Genomic DNA, 23,377 nt, shown 5'->3' with positions numbered 1-23,377 from the left:
ATAATCACTTGCAGAATTGTGCGATAGCGATTTGTGGGGAAATTCGTCATAAAAAAATAAAAGTAATGACAGCGACAATTCTGCAACTGAGCAAATTTCAGTGATTTTGAGTTGATTACATTATTGAATAATTTTTATTATAATTATATTATTATTTGTTATAATTATTTATAATTATTTATTATATTATAATTTATAATTTTGTTTTTAAAAAAATTTCATACCCCGGATGCCTTCTAGACTCTTGTTTGGTCAGATTTAAGTGAGTTATTCCTAAAAATTACAGGCCTACAATGTAAAACACCAAATTTCCTTGCAAATAATGGTACCGCTTTCAGCACCTTTTTCTGAAATAATCATACCGCCAGGGAGGTTAATAAAGGAATTGTCAAAAACTGCCTATAGTGTTTTTTAGGTAACGGAGGAGAAGAAATAACAAAATGATCAATTATGGAGTACATCTTATGAGAGTTGTAATAAAAATGTAATTGTTTGTAAAGAGGGTGCTTAAAGTAATACTAAATCAGTGATCAGAGCTAAAAATAGCCACTGATTACTGTATAAATATCATTGACAGGGAAGGGGTTAACACTAGCTGGTGATCAAAGGGTTAACTGTGTTCCCTATGTGTGTTCTAACTATGGGGGTGAAAGGACTGACTAGGGAAGAGACCGATCGGTGTTCCTACTTACTAGGAGCACATGATCTGTCTCCTCGCCCCTGAAAGAACTGGATTTGTTAATTTATACACACAGATACCGGTTCTCGCTCTGACACAAACGAGTGCTCGGTGGGCAGTCATCGCGCCCACCGGGCACGCGCATTGGCTAAAGCGTCTTAAAGAGCCATTATACAGCTACAACAGATTGTGCAGGGGAGCCAACCTGGCGCAGTATAACTGCAGCGGCTGGTCGGGAAGGGGTTAATGAGGCAAAGATGTGACTCAAAGACTTCTATTCAAAGGATCATAATATCTCACTGACAAGTTGGACTACAATACAACATCTGTTTACAACAGGTGTAGTTTGGTCAAAACTTATTTAACCACTTGCCGACCGCCTTACGTCTTTTTACGACGGCACTTTAAAGATGGATATCTCGGTAACGGCAGCAGCTGCTGCCACAACCAAGGTATCCATCTTTAGTGTGAGCGATCCTGTAAAATATAACAGTGGTCTCCGCGGCGGATTCACTGCAAGATCACCGTTATCGGCGGCGGGAGGGGGCCCCCCCTCCCACCGCTCTCCCGCGCCCTCCGCTGCTTACCGGAGCCGTCGGTAGCGGGGGAGGCGATCGGGTGCTTCAGCCTGCTCTGTGGGAATATGAGTGAGGGCAATATGGCCCCCACCCGTCCCCATAGCATTGCTGGGCGGAAGTGACGTCAAAACGTCAGTCCCGCCCAGCGTCTTGAAGAGACAATTTTTTTGTTGTCATTTTTTTAAATGAGAAAATTTACATTTTTTTTTTTTTGCTTTTAAGTCTAAATATTAGATCTGAGGTCTTTTTGACCCCAGATCTCATATTTAAGAGGACCTGTCATGCTTTTTTCTATTACAAGGGATGTTTACATTCCTTGTAATAGGAATAAAAGTGATAATTTTTTTTTCCAGTGTATATCTATAAATAAGAAAAAAAAAAAAGTTTTAAAGCGCCCTGTCCCGACGAGCTTGCGCGCAGAAGTGATCGCATACGTGAGTAGCGTCTGCATATGAAAACGGTATTCAAACCACACAAGTGAGGTATCGCCGTGATCGTTAGAGCGAGAGCAATAATTCTAGCCCTAGACCTCCTCTGTAGCTCAAAAAATGCAACCTATAGAATTTTTTAAACGTCGCCTATCGAGATTTTTAAGGGTAAAAGTTTGACGCCATGCCACGAGTGGGTGCAATTTTTAAGCTTGACATGTTGGGTATCATTTTACTCGGCATAACATTATCTTTCACAATGTATTAAAAAAATTGGGCCAAATTTATTGCTGTCTTATTTTTTAATTCAAAAAAGTGTATTTTTTCCAAAAAAAGTGCGCTTGTAAGACCGCTGCGCAAATATGGTGCGACAAAATGTATTGCAATGATCGCCATTTTATTCTCTAGGGTGTTAGAAAAAAATATATAATGTTTGGGGGTTTTAAGTCATTTTTTAGCAAAGAAAAATGTTTTAGTCTTGTAAACACCAAATCTGAAAAACACCCAAAGTAGAGAAGTGGTTAAGCAATGATTTTTCATAGTATCCATGACAACTTTCCATTCCCCATTGAAATCAACAGACAAGAAAGCTAAAAGTAACCTTAGAATGTGCAGATTTTAGGTTTACACAGTTCAGTACAGCAGTGTAGGCTATACATTTATGCATTATCCACTAAAAAGCTTATCCAGCAGTGAGCTAATTTACAAACTTTTCCTGCTGCTTGTTAAAAAGTACCTTTGTGCCGTATACAACTTGAAATATTCAGGAACATAAGGGAAAGCAAGGCAGAACTCTTAGATTGGCTTCACAACTTTACCTTGCAGTAATGGGAAGTGAGATGCAATTCTAATGTTAAGCATGGTTATGAACATACTAAATTAAATTGCTTTAATTTTGAAATGCACCCTAATCTACTTGCAAATGCACCCCAACATACGTGCGCTTCAACAGTAATATGATGCTCATTCCACGTTAAGCCTGGCTTCACACCTATGTTTTGCAATACATGGTAGCACACTACCATGTATTGCAAAACAAAAACAGAATAATTAAACAACATACATTGTCACAGATGAAAGTAATAAACATCTCGACTGCTATTGAATGACAATCAGAAGGTATAATCTATCATAAAAAAAGCCTTTGTGGTAGGCATTACTTCAATAAGACATTTAGAGCAAAAGTCACACATGTAGGTAAAGAAATGTAGATTATAATTAGTTGTGGATAAGAGAAAGGGAGTGGTGGGGGAAATAGTGTGGAAAACAAGTAAAGGTAAGGAAAGAAAATAATCTATCCTAGAATAAGTCAGGTTGTATATAGGACTGATGGACCATGTAGCGTGAAGAAACATATAGTCAAATCATACAATTTAGTCCCCAGCCATCAAGTCAGTATAGGCCCGTGATACTTTGAATTGGAACCATGGTGACCAAGTCTGAGAGAATCTCTCACTGTTGTCTGTGGACTGGGCCACCGTCTCCTCCATGGAACATATCTCGGCTGTTCTGAACAGCCAGTCTCGAATTGAGGGGACTCTGGAGGATTTCCAGAAGAGGGGTATGAGTGCTTTAGCCGCATTCAGAAGGTGTTTGGATAATGAATTTTTATATCTCTGAAATGACACATCTGCAATATGCAGTAGGCAGCACGCTTCGTCAAGCTTCATCCTGGTCTCCGTAATTATATGTATAACATTACATACTTCAGTCCAATAAGGAATAATTAAGGGGCATTGCCACCATATGTGGAGGAGGGTGCCCCTGTCTCTACCACACCTCCAACAGGTATCGGGCGTTTGTGGATACCAAGCGTGTAGCTTTACGGGCATAGTGTACCAGTGGGTAAGTAATTTGTAGGCAGTTTCTTGTGTTCTGGTGCTAAGAGAACATTTATGAGTGAAAATGCAAGCTCTCTTCCATTGTTTATCAGAAATTGGCCTATCCAGTTCTAGCGACCATCTCTCTCTGAATCTATCATCACCGCAGACCGGCTTATCCCGTAACCATGCATATGAAATCGAGGTAGCTCTTTGGAGAGGTTCGCCCGCCAAGCACACTGACTCCAACTCTGTGAGTTCCCTGCTGAAGTGATGTCTCCTGACTTGGTGATTAAAGTAGCTTCTCAATTGGAAGTAGAACCAAAGTGGCAAATCAGGTGTGTCACTGTCTAGTTTAAGTTGTCTAAGGTCTTTGAAAGTTTTGGTGTGGAAGCAGTTTTTGGCAATTAATGGTTTGGTCGCATCAGAGGGGTGAAGGAAATGATTCTCCAACCCTGGTAAGAAATCAGGGTTGTTAGAGACAGGTGACAACGGGCTCAGTGGAGTGGAGAGGTTCGTCAGTTTAGTCAATTTGTGAAAAATTTCTAACGTGGTGCCTATTAAAGAATGTGCTTTTAAAGAGGCGGGTAGCTGGACCAAGGGATCCAAGGGGAAAATTGTAAGGGAATGGGGCTCAAGTTACCTTCCACCTGTATCCAGTCCTTAAGTTTGCTGTGACAGTGCCAATCAATAATTCTGGTGACGTGAGCCCCAAAGTAGTAATTTCTAAAGTCAGGGATGCCCATACCTCCCTTAGGCTTGGATAGAGCTAATAATTTGAACTTAATCCTGGGAGGTTTGTGTGCCCATATGAATTTCTGTTGGATTGAGGAGATGGCTTTACAAAAGCTCTGGGGGATTTTTACTGGTAGATTACGGAACAAGTAAAGGAGTTTCGGCAGAACGGTCATTTTGCAAATGGCAGCCCTGCCGAACCAGGAAAAGTTGTGGGTGTGCCGATCCTAAATATCACTATCAATCACTTTGAGAATGGGTGGGAAGTTATGTTCTTAAATTTGTGAGATATTTGGTGTCAGCCATACTCCCAAATATTTGAGGGCAGAGGGCTCACATTTGAAGGGGCAATTAAGTTTAAGTTTCTCAAGTGAGTCAGTGGGTATAGTAATGTTCATCACTTCCGATTTTGAAAAATTGATCTTTAAGTTAGATATAAAGCCAAATGAGGAGAATTCTTTCAATAGTGATGGTAAGGAGATGTGGGGATTGGTCAGGAAAAAGAGCAGGTCATCCGCATAGGCCGCGATTTTGAACTCCCTGCCTGCTAACCGGAAGCCTTGTATTGCCTTTTCCACTAGGACCCTTCTAATGAAAGGCTCCAGGGACAGGATAAAAAGGAGGGGTGAGAGGGGACAACTCTGCCTTGTTCTATACTTGATCTGAAATGTGTCTGATAGGGAGCCGTTAACCTTAATTCGGGCTGAAGGATTTTTTGAAAGAGAAGAGATTCAGGTCATCAAGCAAAAATGTTTTCCTAGATTGTTGAATATAAGTGCATTTAATGAGAAAAATGTGGGCATAACAAAGTTGTCAATGCCCAAAAGGTTATGTGAAAAACATTGATCCTAAAATGCTAGTAAATGACAAGCAAAAATATATATTCATTGACTTTAGCTAATAATACATGTGAGGGAAGATGCACTAAGACTGGAATGTGCAAAATCTGATGCAGCTCTGCTTAGAAAAGCATCCAGTCCTTGATGCCAACGCTAAGACCCCTTTCCCACTGAGGCAGGTTTTAAGCGTTTTAGCACTAGAAATAGCGCCTGTAAAGTGCCTGAAAACCACCTCTCATTCATTTCAGTTTAACTTTTCACACTGGAGCGGTGCGTTTGAGGGATATTAGTAAAATTCCTACAAGCAGCATCTTTGGGGTGGTTTGGGTGCGCTGTATTTAGTGCTCCCAAAATGCCCTGCTCATTGAAATGAATGGGCAGCGCTTTCAAAACACCTGAAAAGTGCTTCGGAAGCACCGCAACATCTGCGATTTTAACCGCTTATTTGGGGTTAAAAGCGCTGCTTAAACAGAGATAAAGTGCCGCTAAAACAAGCAGCACTTTATCGCTAGCGCAGCTCAGGGCCCCAGTGTGAAAAGGGTCTTATTGAACACGCTGAAGTCAGAATCTGATTGGCTACCATGTACAGCTGCACTAGAATATGTGCTCCAGTTTTAGTAAATCTCCCCCATAGTATACTAACATGTGTACAGTGTAGGAAGATTTAGGAAAGCTATGAAGTTATTTGTTGTATAATTCTAAAATAGGAAACTACATAAAATATTCTTGTTATAGTCTATTTTAAATGTATTCTTTTTTTTTTCTTTTCCTTATAATACTGACCTTTACTGACTGTGGTTTGGCTTATTTCTAAATTTGTTTCATACTGTGAAGCACTTAAAAATTCAAATTGAATATTAGAATTTTTGCCTTCTTCTCTGTTTAATGTTCTCCTGTTGTATTCATTTTTTGTGAAATACTTTAAATAAATAACTAGAGTTTATTCTGTATAAACAAGTATTATATTCACTATTATTAGGGATCTAATTGCCTTTAGTATCTTACTGTCGGAACTGTATCAATATCTATCCATTACCTATCATCATACCATTGTAAAAATGCATCCAGTTCAAACAAAATAGAAAAGTACCACTCTAGGGAACGCACCTCCCCTGCTGCTTATCTACCTCTGGGTGTGGTTCAGTTGCCAACTCTGATTGCAACAGAAGTTCATAGGAAGAAAGAAAAGCTGGACAGCTGCATTCTGATCCAATCTCTTTTATTCCATGTAATAAAAATACATAAACATGTACAACACGGATGGTGAACTACAAAAACCAGCTAACATGTTTCACACCTAAACTGATGCTTACTCATGAGTAAGCACCAGTTTGGTGTAAAACGTGGTCCATGTTTATTGTTTTTCCTGCGTGCAATAAAGGAGCTTGCATCGGTGTCCAGCTGTCCAGCTTTTCTTTCTTCCTATTGTACAAATGCACTCGCTGAGCACACTTGAGAGCTAAAATAATAAAACATTTCTAACTAAAGCAAACATTTGATCAATTTTATCTCATTTATCAAAACTATGAAAACTGTATTTAGATATATCTACACAATTGTTTTACACACAAAAAAAAAGAACATAATAAATATATGTGTGGAACATTTTACATTTTAGTGATAAGTGAAAAGCTAAAAATACAATGAGAGTTGAAAATTTGTTAAATGGATGAAAGTAACAGTCTCTGTGGAAAATAATTAATCATTAATGTATTTTTTCCTAAGTTACAGTGGGCTAAAGTATGTTCTCTTGTGCAATATATATATATATATATCATTTTAATCTCACAAATATTCAAGAGCATATTTTGTTAAAACATTTTGTTTGTGAGAAAGCCAAGTATTTTCTTACCCTCTTGACATTCAAATACAAGCCATGACAATATTGTTATTTATAGAAACACATTTTACCATAATCTCCATTTGATCAGGCTGCATACAATAAGTGTCATTTCATACCCTGAAAACCTTTTGAATCAGACACACAGCACTAATTTAAACATATATATATAGTGAAGAAGCTCTGTAAGAAAACACTGTGATATGAATATACACCTATGACCTAACCTTCGGTTAGACTCTGAGCTGTTTTTAAAACAACGCCTTTTCTTACTGATGTTGTTCAGTATATAGCATGAGACAAAATAATACATTGCTTGTATTAAAGTGCCCTTGAGGTTATATTCTTTTGACAGTGTTCATAATTTGGATGTATATTCTAGTCATTGTTTCAGAAGAAGAAAAGTACTGTCATATTTTGCAGACATTTACAAAGATAGCTCCTACCTATAAGACCGGACACTCCAGGATGAATTCAGAATGACCTTTTTAAACCATTAAATAACTGTTATGCTTTCACAAAAGTACCTGAAACTACACTGAATTGTGCAGCAGCATAGCTAACCTTACCATGAATCTGATAAACATTTAAACCATTGGCACAACATATTCTTATTGTATATAACATTATTTAAACAAACAGCACCAAATAATATGTTGTAAACTACCAAGAATGAAAACATTCTCTATCTAAGAAACACATCAAGGTGATGCTTATATTAGTAAAATAATGGAAAACAAGCAGATTTTAAGCTTTTTTTTCACATTATGTATTACTCCCTTGGTAGCCTAAGAAACTGAGGGCCAGATTCACATACATTTCCACTACGCAGCAGCGGCGTAACGTAATCCATTTACGTTACACCGCCGCAAGTTTGCAGCGTAAGTGCCTGATTCACAAAGCACTTACCTGTAAACTTGCGGCGGTGTAACGTAAATGCGCTCGGCGCAAGCCCGCCCAATTTAAATGGGGCGGGCACCATTTAAATTAGGTGCGTTCCCGCGCCGAGCGTACTGCGCATGCTCCGTCGGGTAAATTACCCGACGTGCATTGCGCTAAATGACGTCGCAAGGACGTTATTGGTTTCGGCATTAACGTAAATGGCATCCAGCGCCATTCACGGAAGACTTACGCAAACGACGTGATGTTTTAAATTTTGACGCGGAAACAACGGCCATACTTAACATGGCTTAGAACACCTAGGGCTCAGCCCTAATTTTGTGACGCGTATCTCGACGGAAACAACGTAAAGTTAGAGCGACGGGTAACGCGGACGTTCGGGGATCGCCGTAACTAATCATTTGCATATTCTACGCCGACCGCAATGGCCTCGCCACCTAGTGGCCGGCATAGAATTACATCCTTAAGATCCGACAGTGTAAGTCAATTACACCTGTCAGATCTTAGGGCTAGCTATGCATAACTGATTCTATGAATCAGCCGCATAGTTAGGAAGGGCGGATCACAGAGATATGACGGCGTATCAGGAGATACGTCGTCGTATCTCTTTTGTGAATCTGGTCCTAAGCTCTTTTGCTTTGAGTCTTTCCCTTGTACACTAATAGACTGTACATGTTCTTAGCTTTTTTCTGCTCTCCTAATAGACTGTGGGCACTTTTACATTGTGTCTTAAAGTGAACATGTGCTTTGAACATACAGGTCCCAACTAGCTGCTAATCTCTATATTCCCATTGCTTCCCTGCCACATCATCACCAAGAGTGAAAATAGAAAGTCCTGTGTAAGCACCAAGTTGTGGTTTTCTTTGAAGGTACAGCCACAACAGATACATAGAAAATTGAACATTTCCTTTTAAATACTTACCGTAATTATCCTTTCCTGATGACCCCAGGGCAGCATATTCATGATTTACCCCTCCTCCTCTCCTCCCTATTAAGAGGGAGGAGCCTCTGGCTCAAAGCCAGAGGCCACGTTCTGTAACTAGCCTATTTAAGGTATTGGCAGAGGGCTATAGGGTGAAGAAGGCTGCCCTCAGCTCCAGAATGTTAGACACGATCTTGTGAGAGGGAAATCTCCACCTGCCCTGAGCTATCTCTGACAGGCAGTGAACACCCCATCTAATATTGCTGGCATCCATCATGATTGGGGCTAGGGATGAGCTTTATGTTCGAGTCGAACATGAGTTTGACTCGAACATTGGCTGTTTGCCCATTCGGGGTGTTCCCAGCAAAATCGAAAAGCCGCGGAACACCCTTTAAAAGTCTATGGGAGAAATCAAAAGTGTTAATTTTAAAGGTTTATTGTCATAAAAAGTGTTTGGGGACCTGGGTCCTGCCCCAGGGGACATGTAATAATGCTTAAAGTGAAACAATAAAAGTGAAATATTCCTTTAAATTTCGTACCTGGGGGTCTATAGTATACCTGTAAAGTAGCACATGTTTCCTGTGCTTAGAACTGTCCCCGCACAAAAAGTAATTTCTAAAGGAAAAAAAGTCATTTAAAACTACTCTTACACGGCTATTCATGAATTGTCAGCTCCTGGCAAAATAGATTAACCACTTGACCACCAGGCACGTAAACCCCCTTAATAACCAGACCAATTTTCAGCTTTCGGTGCTCTCACAATTTGAATGACAATTACTCAGTCATACAACACTGTACCCAAATGAAATTTTCATCCTTTTTTTCACACAAATAGAGCTTTCTTTTGGTGGTATTTAAAGACTGAAAATTCTGTAAAAAAAAATAATTTTTCTTTGTTTCTGTTATAAAATTTGGCAAATTTAGTATTTTTTCTTCATTCTTTTGCATAAATGTGAAAGATGAAGTTACGCCGAGTAAATAGATACCCAACATGTCACCCTTCAAAATTGCACACGCTCGTGGAATGGCGCCAAACTTCGCTACTTAAAAATCCCCATAGACGACGTTGCAGGGTATTGCGGAGTATTGTGGGGTATTGCGGAGTATTGTGGGGTATTGCGGAGTATTGTGGGGTATTGCGGAGTATTGTGGGGTATTGCAGGGTATTGCGGAGTATTGCGGGGTATTGCAGGGTATTGTGGGGTATTGCGGAGTATTGCGGGGTATTGCGGGGTATTGCAGAGTATTGCGGGGTATTGCGGAGTATTGCGGGGTATTGCGGAGTATTGCGGGGTATTGCGGGGTATTGCGGAGTATTGCGGGGCATTGCGGAGTATTGCGGGGCATTGCGGAGTATTGCGGGGCATTGCGGAGTATTGCGGGCATTGCAGAGTATTTTGGGGTATTGCACAGTGTGGGGGCATTGCAGAGTGTGGGGGCATTGCAGAGTATTTTGGGGTATTGCAGAGTGTGGGGGCATTGCAGAGTGTGGGGGCATTGCAGAGTGTGGGGGCATTGCAGAGTATGGCTGGTACTGCAGAGTATTGCACAGGGAAGGATCGATGGCTGGATCTGTGACTGCATGTGTCACAGATCCAGCCCGAAGCAGCAGCAGCAGCTGCTGCTGCTTCCGCTCTCTCTCCTCTCCTCTCTCACACTGTACCGTTCGGTACAGAGAGGAGAGGGTTTGTTTACTAGTGATCGCTCCGTCATTGGACGGAGCGATCACGTGGTAAATCGCCGCTGTCAGCGGCGATTTACCGTGATCCGTGATCAGCCGGGTCCGGAGGACCCAGCGGTCACGGAGACTCCCGTGTGCGCGCCCCATAGGGCGTGCGGGAGCGCGACTCTGGGAGGACGTACATTGACGCCCTCCCAGAGTTAAGCAACCGCCTTGTAGACGTATTTCGTCTATAGGGCGGTTGCTAACTGGTTAAAGTAATTGAAAAAAATGGCAGGGGTTCCCCCCAGTCCATACCCAGGCCCTTTGGGTCTGGTATGGATTTTAAGGGGAACCCCGCACCAAAAAAAATGGTATGAGGTCCCCCCCAAAAATCCATACCATACCCTTATTCGAGCACACAACCTGGCAGGTTGCAGGAAACGAGGGGGATGAGAGAGCACCCCCCTCCTGAACTGTACCAGACCATATGCCCTCAACATGGGAAGGATGTCCCCATGTTGATGGGGACAAGGGCCTCACCCCCTACAACCCTTGCGCGGTGGTTGTGAAACTCCTGTCGTTTTTTTTAAATGACTTTGATCTGTATTGTCGGGACCCGACAATTTATGAATAGCCGTGAGTATTTTTAAATTTTGTGCAGGGACAGTTCTAAGCACGATAAACATGCACTACTTTACAGGTATACTATAGACAGCCCCAAGGTACGAAATTTAAAGGAATATTTCACTTTTATTGTTTCACTTTAAGAAGCACTCCGAATTTATATGCTTTATTACAATATATTATTGAGGGGCCAACATATTCTGGACCCTATTTTCTTTTCTTTTGTAGTTCATTAAACGTGGAGGACTTGGTTAAGCATTTCTGTAAAATAACTCAAAACAGTCTGCTTGTTGATTGGTATCTATTAATGCATAGAGAAAATGATATAGAGCATGCACTATGATAAGCAATAATGATAGCCAAATGCATTTCCATCCCAGATAGGAAACTGTATATGGAGTCAAACTATTAATGCATATTAAACACTTTGTTTTACAATGTTTTGTTTAATGTATATGGCAGCCAGTGACACCAGTTATGCAGCATTAGTGTTAGATGAACAGTTCCTCCCAATCAGGGCACAGTAAAAAGTAGACATGTGCATTCGTTTTCGCCCAAATGCATTTTAGTCCGAATTTCGGGGACTTTCGCGTTCGTTTTAACAAACGATAACGAACGTGCAGAATCCGTAATACAAAAGATACAACATAAAAAATGCTTTATTTTCTTTTTGTTGCGACAACAGTTTGATATAGAAAGAAGATTCGACATGACAATGACAATAACGATCTGTGTCTATCGAACCTGCGGTTGAATGTGCCTAACCTAACTCTACTAGTGCAAGATTATTCAACATAGAGAGAAAATATTCGACATAGAGAGAAAAGTTTCAACATTATAGAGACATGAAGATTCAACGAAGCAGCTAAAAACATATGATCGCCGAGAGCGGACATTTATGGTCAAATGCTCCGCCCATAGGCTATAGAAGAATTCTAATCCTGGTTGACTAGTAATAATAATTAATAAATATAATTATTACTAGTCATACAACATTAGAATTCTACTATAGCTTGTGGGCGGAGCATTTGACCGGAAATGTACAATTGCGGCGTCGTAAAGTTTAGCTGCTTCGTCGAATCTTCTTAGAACATTCGACAGACACCATAAGCCTTCAATTGACAGATTCAACCATAGTTAATTTGGATTTTTGGACAAAAACATTTTTATCTAAACAAAATATATAAAAAGGAATTTCGGGAGTAACTAAATAAATGTATTTTTCGGACAAAACCGAAATTCCAAAACAAAATATTTCAATGTGCACATGTCTAGTAAAAAGCTAGTTGTTAAGGAACGGGGCTGGAAAGCTGTCCGAAGCGTTCTTAGCAGCCTGAGTTATCAGCTCTCAATGGGCTTCCCTGGTGACAACTGAAAACAAATATTATTTGCTGGTAAATAGTAAAAAAAAAACAACGTGGGGTTCGCCCCCTCATTCTATACCAGACCCTTAGGATCCCTTATGTGTTTACAGGGGAACCCCACACCAAAATAAAAAAATGCTATGGGATCCTCCCCGAATATCCATATCAGACAATTATTCGAGCAAAAAGAACATTGTCACCATGTTGATGGGGACAAGAGTCTCTTCCCCACAACCCTGGGCTGTGGTTGTGGGGGTCTGCAGGCTGGGGGCTTTTCGGACTCTGGAAAGCCCCCTTTAAGAAGGGGGCCCCAGATTCCGGCCCCCCATGTGAATAAGTATGGGGTACATTGTACTCCTATCCATTCAGTAAAAAAAGTGTCAAAATAAATAAAAACAGTAGACAGGCTGTGTCACCCGATGTAGATCCATCATCAATCACGCCGCCGCCTCACCGTCAGAACAGAAAACAGAAAAAAAACACTCCGCCCACCATAAGAACTGTCAAATAGAAAGCCAGCCATTCGAGCGATTTATTTTTTAATTTTTGGTTCAGGCACTTCATGATTGAAGGTGGATCTACATCGGGTGATATATATATATAGCAGGGGTATAGCAAGGGTATAGCAGGGGTATCCTAGAAGTAAACAAGAAACAGAAAGAGAGGGCGCACCAGCCTTATCCTTTGGATACGTTTTATTGAAAATTAATAAAAAGAAAACTACTCACAAACGTAGGTGAATGGCTCACTGTATAAATAATCTCCAAAAGTAGCAGCAATAAGTCAGAACCAAATAAACTCCAGGTGGTCACAGAGGAAATGAAAAGGGCCACTGCCGGTGACGCGTTTTGAAGGATCCAAAAGGATAATGCACTAGGCTGGTGCGCCCTCTCTTTCTTTTTCTCAATGAGGAGGATTAGGATGGTTTTAGTAAGCCAGTCCACCACCTCCTCTGCATGCTGTGGCTGGATAACATTGGCAACATCACTAAACAGAGGAAATTGTGCCCTGTATAAGGGCAGACCACATCCACCTTTGCTTGTGGACACAGACACTGGTGGACCCCTCACAGTGCCATGGGAACATCTGGCTCTCCTTTTTGGCCTCCCAGACATGATGGGTGGACATATTAATGAAATGTTATAGAGAAGGGGAAATGTGTACTTGGATGCACTTTAACTGCTTAAGGACTTCAAATGGATGTAATGGGGGCGTGTTTTATGTAAATACGTCGTGACCCGACGTAAACGTCGTTTTTTTTTAACTGTGAATGCGCCGTCCCTGGGGGTAACCCAGTGTGCATGCTCAAAATTTAACCGGAACAAGCCAATGCTTACAACGGTGACGTCATTCTACGCAAATTTCTATTCGCGAACGACTTACGCAAACAACGTAAAAAATTCAAAATTGTACGCGGGAACGATGGCCATACTTAACATTGAGTATGCCACCATATAGCAGCTTTAACTATACGCCGGAAAAAGCCGAACGCAAACGACGGAAAAAAAAATGCGCCGGGCCGACGTACGTTTGTGGATCGCCGTAAATACTGAATTTGCATACTCGACGCGGATTTCGACGGGAACGCCACCTAGGGGTCACAGAAAAATTGCAGCTTAGATCCAATGGCGTACTAAGACGTATCTTGTTTTGTGGATACAAAACAAAGATACGACGCAGGAAATTTTAAATTACGCCGGCGTATCAGTAGATACGCCGGCGTAATACTTTTGTGGATCTGCCCCCAGATGTCCACCAGGATCTGCTGATTGTTCCTGAGGCCGACATAATGGCAGTCTGCCTATGTGAACAAGGCAGATCGCCATTTTGTGACAGGAGTAGACAGAGATCTTGTGTTTCTGCTAAATAGGAACACTGATCTTTGTCTTTTAGTACACAGTTAGAAAGCACTCCCTAGGGACACGTTTACCCCTTTGATTGACCCTGATGTTAACCCCTTCCCTGACAGTGTCATTAGTACAGTGACAGTGCATATTTTTTAGCACTGATCACTGCGCTAGTGTCACTGGTCCCCAAAAAAGTGTCAAAAGTGTCACTTTGGCCCAGATTCTCATACATTAGCGCTGCTCCTGGGCAGCGTAATGTATGAGCTCTACGTTACACTGCCGCAGGTCTACAGGTTTAAATCCTGATTCTCAGAACACTTACCTGTAAACTTGCGGCGGTGTAGCGTTAGATTGCTCGGCGCAAGCCCGCCCAATTCAAATGGGGCGGGCACCATTTAAATTAGGCGCGCTCCCGCGCCGAGCGTACTGCGCATGCTCCGTCGGGTAAATTACCCGACGTGCATTGCGCTAAATGACGTCGCCCCGACGTCATTTGCCTAGATGTATACGTAAATGGCGTCCAGCGCCATTCACGGACGTCTTACGCAAACGACGTAATTTTTATTGAATTCGACGCGGGAACGACGGCCATAGTTAACATTGGTTGCGCCTGCTAATTAGCAGGGGCAACCTTACGCGTCGGGTACGCTACGCAAAAAACGACGTTAATTCGCTGCGTCGACCTCGCGTATGTTCGGGAATCGCCGTACTTACCTCATTTGCATAGACGACGGGGAAAAGCGACGATGCGACACCTAGCGGCGGGAAAAAAAATTACTTTTAAGATCTGACAGCGTAACAGCCTTACGCTTGTCAGATCTAATGAGTACCTATGCGCAACTGATTCTGAGAATCAGTCGCATAGATACCCGGGGCCAGATGAGGTGTTACGACGGCGCTAATGGTGTTGCGCCGTCGTAACGCCTTTGAGAATCTGGCCCTTAGTGTTTGTCCACCGCAATGTTGGAGTCCCGCTATAAGTCGTTGATCACCGTCATTACTGGGGGAAAAAATCTGGCTCACACCCCGTGGACTCTCTTCTCCCTCTTATCTTCTTCTTCTCTTTTCTTACATCCCTTCTCCTACTCAGACTCTTTTTTCTTATATTTGTTGCTTCCTTCTTTCCAGTTCATAATGCTTAATATATTGACTGCATATGCCTGTCAGGTAGACAGGTAGACAATCCTAATCGGATTACTTATACTTTATAACTTTGTTTTTTCAATATATACCTATTGTCCTTTGTTTATTGCAAATATATATATATATATATATATATATATATATATATATATATATATATATATATATATATATATATATTTAATTGTAGGCCTTTTTTTTGTTTATAGCGCAAAAATAAAAAGGTGATCAAATACTACAAAAAGAAAGCTCTATTTGTGGGGAAAAAAGGACATTTTTTGGGGGGTACAGCAATTGTCAGTTAATTGTCAAGTAATGCATTGCTGTATTGCAAAAAAATGGCCTGGTCATGAAAGGGGTAAAACCTTTCCGGGGCTAAAGTGCTTAATCAATGGAAAGTGGTGTTTGGCACACTTTAACTTGAGTACTCACTACACAGACACACTCCACGGACACACTACAATATACTGCAGTAAAACTGCAGTGATACACTTCAATATACTGCAGTAAAACTGCATCACACTCACAGTGCAGTATCATTATATACACAGTACACTTACACTCTACACTAACAAAAGAATCACAATAGCACACTAACTTGCTAGTAGCAATGAACAGAGCCCTATCTGTCTCCATTCCAATATCACACTGCAAATGGCTGCTCTTGGAAGGATCTTTTTATAGCGGGGGGTGGGTCTATGAGCAATGAGCCATGATTGAACACAGTCATCATTACTTTCTCAAATCATGGCTCTGACAGTGTTCTGTGCTCTTATTGGGAAACACCTTCATTGCTTCAGCCAATCTGGGCTTCCAATACACTGTGCGGCTAACAGTGCATTGTGGGGCACTTGGCAGGCCGAACAAACGGTCGAACGCCCTGACAATTTGGGCGTTTGCTGAACGTGCAAACAGCCAATGTTCGGCCTGAATTCTACTTGGGCCGCATCATTCACCCAGCAATATTCTTTATACTAAACTATCGAAGACAGATTTAGATTTCAGCTTTGGAAGAGATTTCAAACAAATTGTTTGCTACAGACAGTTAACCTAATTTTCACAGCAGGTTTTACTTGCAGTGTTTACATGTGCTTTGTAAAATGGTCATATCGTTGTAATATACATATTAAAAATACTGTATATATAATTTTTTTGTTAAAATAATTCTCTAAAGTATTTTAATTGGGCATGCAAAATTACAATTTAAATGTTGCAGTGGAAGCAGTACAGTGGTTCTAGAGGTCATATATTTGTATCCTACTATCATGCTTAGAACATGATTCAAAATGTTCTTGCTAGTGTAATGCCACTTTAATAACACTTTTTGCACTTTTCAGTGCCATAATCCAGGTTTCTTTATCTTTTACTGTTGTTGACCGTGTTTACTAAAGTACAGTAGAGCTCAGTTCTGGTGAACAAATAGGATACATTTGCAAATTTTTCAATAAGGGTGAAGGGTATCTTTGGTTGTCCATACATAACTCAGTAGGTACAAGTAATATAGTTTTGCACCTAGAGATTTTCCTAAAAATAAATAAATCTGAGGGCAACAAAAAAATGTAACTTTAAACAAAGTAAGGGATTGTATAACCCCGTCAGTTATTTTGTTTTTTTGCCAACTGTGTCCCATTTTGGAGATTTACCTTAATTTCCTGTCCCATAGTCAAAATAGGAAGTGAGAGGAAATACCTTGGGGCCCCCAGGTCACCAGAACTAGTATCCCCATTGGAAGATTTCCCCTCTATTACTTTTCTGGGGCAGCCCAAAAATTGGGATTTTTACTTTCATTTTCAAAGAAAATGGTAAACAGGACAAATAGAGAGGGTGAGTCTCCTTAACAGAGGCACGGAAAGCAATAAAAACCTGACAGGTGTTCAAATCCCTCTCCACTCCATCCAAATATAAAAAGAAAGTTTTGCCTTTAGTTTTATATTAAGGATGTTGGTATCATTATTTTGAGGATGAAGTCAATAGAGGCTATTCAAAATAGATAAAGACCTTATTAAACAAAATGAAGAAAACAATGTACTGATGGATTTTGTTCAATTGTTTTCCAAAGCTTTACACATATAGATATATATTGTAAATTTACATCATTCCCTGCCCTCAAGGGGCTTACAGTCTAAGGTCCCTAACTCACTTTCATATACACAGACCAATTTATACAGGAGACAAATAACCTACCAGCATGTCTTTAAAGTGTGGGAGGAAACCAGTACCTAGAGAAAACTCACGCAGGCACAGGGAGAACATGCAGACTCCAGCCAGGTAGACTGTAGGTGAAAGCATTGTTTCAATAGTATTTGAATTCTTCTTTGGCGTGTACTGTATGTTTAGTATATTTAGTGTTGTGATCTTTCTTCTTGTTCTGACAATTCTTTTGTGTATACATACTAACCTATATACAATGTATAAATAGTTTTGTTTAGCGGTTTTAGGAGAAATAGAATGAAGGGTAGGATGCAGGGATACCGTAGCATTTAAAATGTTTATATTGGTGTTATCTTGTCCAGGAAATAATAACTGCAACATATAAGCACAATATAGTAAAATCAAATAACATTAAAAAAATAGTTTTACCCCACTGCATAAGTACGGTATATATAATAAAACTAACATAGTTTAGAAAATTCAAATGGTTAAACTGTATTGCTAAGAAGTAAGCAGAACAAACTATGATCTGTAGATCAAAAAAAAAATTCACCATTGAAGTTTTTTTTTTTTGTCTTTTAGGCAAAAGTAAATCCTGTTAATGTCACCCCACCTATAAAAGCCGAAGACCAAGACCGGGATATTCAACCAATATCTGACCGACCTGGCATCATTTTCTCTATCCTTGTTGGTGAGTAAATGAAACTCATTTCGTTTTTTCCTATGTTTGATAGTATGTTTTCATTTTATTATGGACCCTACTCTAAATACAAGACTTTTTTTTATCACTTGCTTGTTAATTCTAGCCTTTAGAGTGCATGTGCATTTTTATTATCAATATTGTTATGTATTTTGTTCCTGGGCTGCACAGCAGAAAGCATAGTACATAATACATGTGTACAATATATGTGCCTATGCACAGTAGCAATGTCCAGTCTAACTGTCCAGTAGTGCTCTAAAGTAACTATGTGTACTGTTTCCAGATCTCAAGCTTTTTCAGGTTTATCTGGTTTCTATCTGAACTTGAAGACTGGAGAAGTAGGTAGTTTGACAGACCTGCTTACAAGGAAAAATAGCCAATCTGTTACAGATAACACTTTCCTGTTTCAAAGTGATATTAAAGACTTGTTTGTTTTTAACAACAAACATGTTATACTTATCTGCTCTGTGCAGTGGTTTTGCATAGAACAGCCCAAATCCTCCTCTTCTTGGGTTCCTTGCCGGCACTCCTGGACCCTCCCTACTGTTAAGTGCAAGCTGTTTGCACCCAGCTCGAGCCACTGCTCTGTGTTTCCATTCAGACACAGAGCCACGGCTCAGCTCCACTCCATCTTTCTCCTCATTGGCTCACAGGCTTTGATTGACAGCAGTGGGAGTCAATGGCACCTACTGCTGTCTCAGCTAAAGGGGGGCAGTGTCCCAGATAGCAGATTCTCTCGTGTAACATTGCTGGATTAAGATGGGGCTCATGTAATTATTAGGGGGGGGGGGCTGCTGCACACAGAAGTTTTTTTTTATCTTAATGCAAAAAAAAACAACTTCTGCCTTTAGAACCACTTTAACCTCTACCTTACCGGGCCATTGTAAAATTACGCTGGCAGGAACCCTCCCTCGATCCGGGTGGATGTCATATGACGTCCTTTGTTCCCGGCGATCTAGGGCAAGCATGACCTGGAGTGCGCCCGGCGGCCGCAATTGCCACCGGGCACCTGCAATTGCCGGTGATCACAGCAGGAGTGTGGATCTGTGTGTGTAAACACACAGATACCCTCCTGTCAGAGATGAGGAGACCGATGCTGTGTTCCCTGTACAGAGGAATACACATCGGTCTCCTCCCCTTGTGAGTCCCCTCCCCCCTACAGTTAGAACACACTTTAGGGAACATTTTAACCCCTTCAGCGCCCCCTAGCGTTAACCTCTTCCCTGCCAGTCACATTTACACAGTAATCAGTGCATATTTATAGCACTAATCGCTGTATAAATGTGAATGGTCCCAAAAATGTGTCAAAAGTGTCCGCAATGTCACGGTCACAATAAAATATCGCAGATAGCCGCCATTACTAGTAAAAAAAAAAAAAAATGCCATAAATCTATCATCTATTTTGTAGACGCTATAACTTTTGCGCAAACCAATCAATATACGATTATTGCAATCTTTTTTTACCAAAAATATGTAGAAAAATACGTATCAGCCTAAACTGAGGGAAAAAAATGTTGTTGTTTTTTTTTAAATTGTGATATTTATTAAATAAAAAAGTAAAAAATATTGTGTGTTTTTTTTTAAATCACTCTTCTTTTGTTTATAGCGCAAAAAATAGTTTGGGTACAGTGTTGCATGACCGCGCAATTGTCATTCAAAGTGCAACAGCGCTGAAAACTAAAAATTGGTCTGGACAGGAAGGGGGTAAAAATGCCCTGTATGGAAGGGGTAAAACTCAATCCAGGTGCAAAATTAGATTTTGTTGACCATTATGCCAGAGATAGCAGTGACTGTGGCAGGCTCAAGATAATCTAAACAGTGAAATAAAAGCAAGGCTGGAACTTCCCATAGGACCACTAAACCAGTGCCTATGGATGCTATTGTTGGAGGGTTGTCTGCATATAGGAAGGTAAAAGCAAACAATTAGACTCAGTGTAAAATGTAATGTATATTAACATTAGTTGGGGAGCAGTAAAAGCAGTACCACTTTTGTTGGAAAAAAAAAATAACTTTTCTCTAGTGTGCATCCTCAGTGAGAAAGTGGCAAAGTGATTTTGTTTCTTTATATTGTGACAGTGTGGAACTGTCACTCTGAGAAGAGACAGTTTGAGTACAGTTTATGTGTGCACATTTGAAGTCAATGACCAGGTGGTAGGTATTGCCTGGCAGGATTGTGGATATGTCACCTAGGTTTCTAATCTACACATGGCAAGAGGCTCCAACGTTCATGACTGAAATGCAAGAAACTATCTTTTTGATTCCTCAGTATTCCTATTCTGTTCTTATTTCTGGAGCCTAGAGTTTTTATAGCGCTTTGGGTTGGAATAAGGCTTCAATCCTAGATCAACATCTCATCTGGCAACCAGACCTTATTAATAGTCTCAAGGCTCCTCCCCCAGGAGACTGTCATGCTGCAAGGGAGAAGAAGGTATGTTCAAACACTTAAAGTGTTAATAAACCCAGGACTCTTTATTCACTATATCTGGTCTCACACAGTACACAGAACATGGAAATGCAATTATTTTAGTAAATATAAACTGCTAAATACCTTTTCTCATCAGCAGCTAGAGCAGTCTTGTGACTTCTATCCATGCCTGGTTAAAGCTTGTAATGGATTTTTCATTCTCCCATGATTTTCATATGAGGACGCAGGACCCCTGACCAATCACATGCACCCTGGCAAGAAAAAAAACCCCTCTAATGATACACGCCAAACTGAGCATATGTAGCTTATCCCCTAGCTCTGTACTTTCACAAGATATAGAGGAGAAACAGAGGAGACAGGATCATACAGCATTTTAAACAACGCAGAGGAATAAACCCTTAAGTTCCACAGTGGATATAACAAGCATGCTTTACTTTATATACAGACTGATTTTTCTGTTGTGGGTTTAGAAACACGTTAAAGCGGTTGTAAACCCAATAAAAAAAACTGCAAGACAAAGGCATAATGAGCTAGTATGACTAGCATACTAGCTCATTATGTATTACTTACCTTAGATCGAAGCCCCCGACGCTATGATTGGCCGGAGCGGAGATGACGTCACTCCCGCGCATGCACGAGGAACCAGCACGATTCCCACAGATGCGCGCGTTCCCGCCACTTTCCGGCATATTTCTATTCATGCGCCATGCGCCATGCGCCATAGACATTGGTGCAGTGTTTTCTGCAAATATCTCCTTAACCGTGTAGGTTAAGGAGATATTGCAAGCACATACAGGTAAGCCTTAATGTAGGCTTACCTGTAGGTGAAAGTATGATCAGAGGGTTTACAACCACTTTAAGGAGTGTATGTCTGTGTACTAGTTTGAGAAGCAGGAATTCTGGCAAGGCTGTCACCTGGGGAAAAAAGTGGTGTCTGTGCTGAAACTGATTGTTGGTCAAAGCAGGCAAAATGTAGCATATAGGGCAAGGCTAGCAAGTCAAGCAGAAGTCTGTGATTGTTCATCGAGTTTTCATGAAAGAGTTTCTGCAGCTGCCTCTGCAATGGTGGAAAAGTCCCTACTAATCCTGAAGGGGGTGACAAGGCAGATGCTATAAGTGTGGTGGTGGTGACCACTAAGGATGAGCCGAACCAAACACCCCCCTGAGATAATGAATGACCAAGAGCACATGGCTCTGCCCAATAAATACCCCTTCCCAGAATGTACAGCTGCAGGAACCTTCTAGTGGGCTGTTCTGGAAAAAGAATATTCATTACAGCTCAACCTAGTTGTAATTATCCTACTGGCCTGTGGTACCGGTGAAACCTACTGGCAACAGTGAGAAATGCACAACTCAGTCAAGTTTAGAACAGAACCAATACACTATACAATCAAATCTGAGCTGTTTACAGCTCAGCCACAAACTCAATTTACACCATAGCCCCAATTTTAGGAACAGGAGGCTATACCAAATTAGCAAATGGGATTGGGTCTGGGCAGCAAGGAGTGCAGGGTTTACAAAAAGGGGAAACACAGGACCTATGACATTAAGTAAATGGAGTTTGGGGATTAGTTTGTCCCAGAAGGTAAGGAGACATAGTGTAAGAATATGGAGGGAGGATGGTTCATTCCTGTGGATATGACTGATGCAAGGGAAAGCTTGGATATCACAGGGTGAGAGAGCTTGTTCAAATTGGGCCCACTGTTTAGAGGATTTTTTGTGGAACCAATCTACCATTCTTGTGGGGATGAATGCAGAGTAATATAGGAAGATATTGGGAGGCACTGTCCTGCATACATCTGGATTCTTAAATTACTTTTATAAAATCTTTTATAGAGGCCCGTAGAAAAAGCAAGGTCTATTTAGATATACAATCATCACTGGGTAGTTCCATTCAATAATTTACTCAATACAGAACCAATTATACTGTATATTTTCTCTCTTTTACAAAATGGAGTGATTGATTATTTGCTCTAAAGATTCTAGGGTTATTTCCAGTACATACTACTTGCTGCCCTTCAACTTCACAGGTGTGTTATTATTTGTTATTCTCACTTTGAGCTGTTTATGGACAGCTTCATTTACATTGAAGAATGATCACAATGCTAATTCTGACCTTACTTTTTTTGTATCCTTTTAACTGACATTATGGTGGTTGATAACAGAGGTACATGCATATACCTAAGTGGCATAACTGCATTCTTACAATTTACCAGTGATATTGGGGATAAAAGGAATAGGAGCATTGAATGAAGTCCTACTGAATAATGTAAATAAGCTCCTTGAACCATATTTCTCAGAACTTCAAACTGTATTTAATAAAATGTTAGATCATTTTGTTTTTATTCAACGTAACTGTACTCAGAACAGGAACTCTTTATTCCTAAAAACTTAGGGCCAGATTCTTGTATATTCCGCGGCGGCGTAGCGTAAGCCATTTACACTACGCCGCCACAAATTACTGGACCAAGTGCCGTATTCTCCAAGCACTTGCTCCGTAATTTGCGGCGGCGTAGTGTAAATGGCCCGGCGTAAGGCCGCGTAATTCAAAGGGGGCGCCCCCGCGATGATCGAACTGCGCATGCGCCGGGCATAAAAATAGCCCAGTGGGCATGCTCCAGCTCACGACGGAAAACGTCAATGACGCGTTGCGCCGTCGTAAGCCTTTTAAGAATCTGGCCCTTTGTGTGACTCTCTGCCTATTTTACCACCTACCAAT

The 23,377-nt window shown here is 40.8% G+C and overlaps 1 protein-coding gene across 6 annotated transcripts in view; it reads left to right on the top strand.

Annotated features, from left to right (window-relative positions):
• PCDH15 (protocadherin related 15) overlaps positions 1–23,377 on the top strand; it is a 1,266,541-nt gene that overhangs the window by 599,492 nt on the left and 643,672 nt on the right. For all 6 annotated transcript variants that reach the window (XM_040362073.1, XM_040362072.1, XM_040362074.1 and 3 more), the window contains one exon: positions 18,116–18,224. In XM_040362073.1, the coding sequence (XP_040218007.1) occupies positions 18,116–18,224 (109 nt within the window). The remainder of the gene's footprint in view (positions 1–18,115; positions 18,225–23,377) is intronic.

This window comes from Rana temporaria, chromosome 8 (genome assembly GCF_905171775.1).
Source record: "Rana temporaria chromosome 8, aRanTem1.1, whole genome shotgun sequence".
Lineage (NCBI taxonomy): Eukaryota > Metazoa > Chordata > Amphibia > Anura > Ranidae > Rana > Rana temporaria.
The sequence above is the reverse complement of the archived record's forward strand: the minus strand, read 5'-3'. Positions and strand labels throughout refer to the sequence as shown.